This window comes from Neodiprion pinetum, chromosome 4 (genome assembly GCF_021155775.2).
Source record: "Neodiprion pinetum isolate iyNeoPine1 chromosome 4, iyNeoPine1.2, whole genome shotgun sequence".
Classification (NCBI taxonomy): domain Eukaryota; kingdom Metazoa; phylum Arthropoda; class Insecta; order Hymenoptera; family Diprionidae; genus Neodiprion; species Neodiprion pinetum.
The window spans coordinates 12,323,247-12,325,391 of record NC_060235.2 but is presented as its reverse complement, the minus strand read 5'-3'; the positions used below and the strand labels follow the sequence as shown (position 1 = coordinate 12,325,391).

The following is a 2,145-nucleotide window of genomic DNA, read 5'->3' as shown; positions in this document are numbered from 1 at the left end:
TAATATTAAACATGGAAAAATGTGTCTTTGAACCATCGAAAGAAGTGAAATTTTTGGGTTTCCTTTTTGATTCGGAAAAATTCTGTCTTAGATTACCACAAAGCAAGAGAAATCAAATATATGATCTCGCGAGAAAGTTTCAGACCATCAGTCATTGTCAAATCAGGAAATTTGCCGAATTTATTGGAATTTTAGTAGCTGCCAGTCGGACTTCCGTTTCCGTTTTGAATGTGAGTGGCAGGTGTGCGAAAGAGTGCGAGTGAAAAGGCGAGAATTTAGCAGGATAGCAAAGGTGAGGAGAAAAGGAAATAGGGCAGAGAAGGAGCGGGGAAGACATAGACGGGAGGTCGGGTGAAGGGAATAGGGAGGCAGGAATAGAAGGGAAGGGCAGGTGAAAAAGAAAGAAGGGGAAGAGTTTTGAGGTTACGCAGAAAGAGCCGGCGGACGGCAACGATTCGGATAAGATAAGAATAGGCGGTGACATCTAGGGAGAAAGAAGGGGGATAGAGTAGAGACAGGTAGGCGGCGGATAGATAAGGTAGGGAGCGGTGACGGAGAAAAAGAATATGAGTAACGCGGGTGGCCAAAAAGAAGGGGCGAACAGGGAAGAGGAGGAGAAAAAGAAAGGTAGGCCGGGGGCAGTAGCAGCGTTAGGGAGGGATAGGAGGCATAGCCTGGGATCGACGGCGACGGTGCTAGACTTATGGAAAAGAAAGCGGGCGGAGGAAGGGGAAAAAGGGGAGGAGGATGTAGACGAGATGCAAGAAAGAGAAAGAGTATTTGGGAAAAGCAGGAAAGTGCACCGGTCGCCGGATGGTAAGACAGGGGAGGAAGGGAAGGCAGAGGGAGGGGGTATACAGGATATGCTAAGGTTGATTAGGGAAGAGCCAAAGCTAGGTCTAGAGGAGGTCAAAGGGCAGGGAAGGGGGATCAGGGAAGAAATGGAAAAGATTAAAGGCAAAATGACTAGAAGGGAAGAGCAGTGGGAAGTAGAGAGGGGGGAGATGAAGGAAATGATAAGGGATCTAGGTAAAAGACTAGAAGAGGTAGAAGAGCGGAGAGGGGGGGAGATAGAAAGGGTAAAGGAGAGGCTGATAGAATTAGAAAAGAAGAGTGCAGAAGGAGGGGGGGGAAGGCAGGTACAGGGGAATGCGGAAGTGGCGCAGGTAACAATAGATAGATTAAAAGAGATGGAGTGGGCCATAGAGAGGAAAGAAAGGGAAGAAAGAAGGGGAAATATAGTAGTGAGAGGAGCGAGACTAGAGAAAGGAAGAGAAAAGGAAGAGTTGAAAAAGATTTTGCAGCTGATAGGGGTAGAGGTCGAGGTAAAGAATATGTGGGAGGTAGGCGCGAAAAAGGGGGGAGAAAAGGGGATATGGATAGCAAGACTAGGAAATAGGGAGCAAAAGAGGCAGGTAATGGGAAGAAAAAGCCTCCTTAAAGGGCGGGAGGAGAGAATAGACGAGGATCTCACCTGGGCAGAAAGGAAAATGAAATGGACGTTGAGGGAATTAGCAGCTATTGAGGAGAGAAGGGGAAACAGAGTAAGAATAGGGTATGCAAAGATCTGGATAGAAGGGAAAATGTAGAAGTGGGATGAGATAGGAGAGGTGCTTAGGGACGGTACAGGGAGAGCAAGGGAAGAGAGGCAAAGGGAGGGGAGTGGAAAAGTAGGGGAAAGCGATAGGAAAAGGTCAGCAAGCGAGGAAAGACAAGAGGGAAGTATAGAAGCACAGGGAAGGGTACGTAGGGAAAGGCAGTCGGGGGAATGGGTAGTGGGGGGGGGGCAGAGGCAGGTGGGGAGGGAGATAAGGAGGAGAGAGAGGGGAGTAGGCGAGACAGAAAGGGAGGGGTGGAAAGTAGCTTTTTGGAATGTGGCGGGGCTCGCGAGAAAGGATGAAGATTTCTGGAGGGGGCTAGGGGAGTGGAATGTAATATTTCTAATGGAGACATGGATAGAAAAGAAGGGGTGGGAAAGGATTAGAAATAAGTTGCCAGTAGGGTATAAATGGGAAGTGCAGTATGCGGTTTGAACAAATAGGAAGGGAAGAGCAATAGGCGGAATGCTGTCAGGGGTAAGAAGGGAGATAGTAAGTGGGGAGGGAGGGAGGGAAGAGGTAAAAGAGGGCATGATAGCAAGGAAAA

General features: G+C 48.4%; 1 protein-coding gene across 1 annotated transcript; it reads left to right on the top strand.

Moving 5' to 3' along the window:
- Positions 1–566: 566 nt before the first annotated feature.
- LOC138190788 (golgin subfamily A member 6-like protein 22) lies at positions 567–1,589 on the top strand. The gene has a single exon (XM_069135094.1). It carries the CDS (start codon positions 567–569, stop codon positions 1,587–1,589), a length of 1,023 nt encoding a protein of 340 aa, XP_068991195.1.
- The last annotated feature ends 556 nt before the right edge of the window (positions 1,590–2,145 follow it).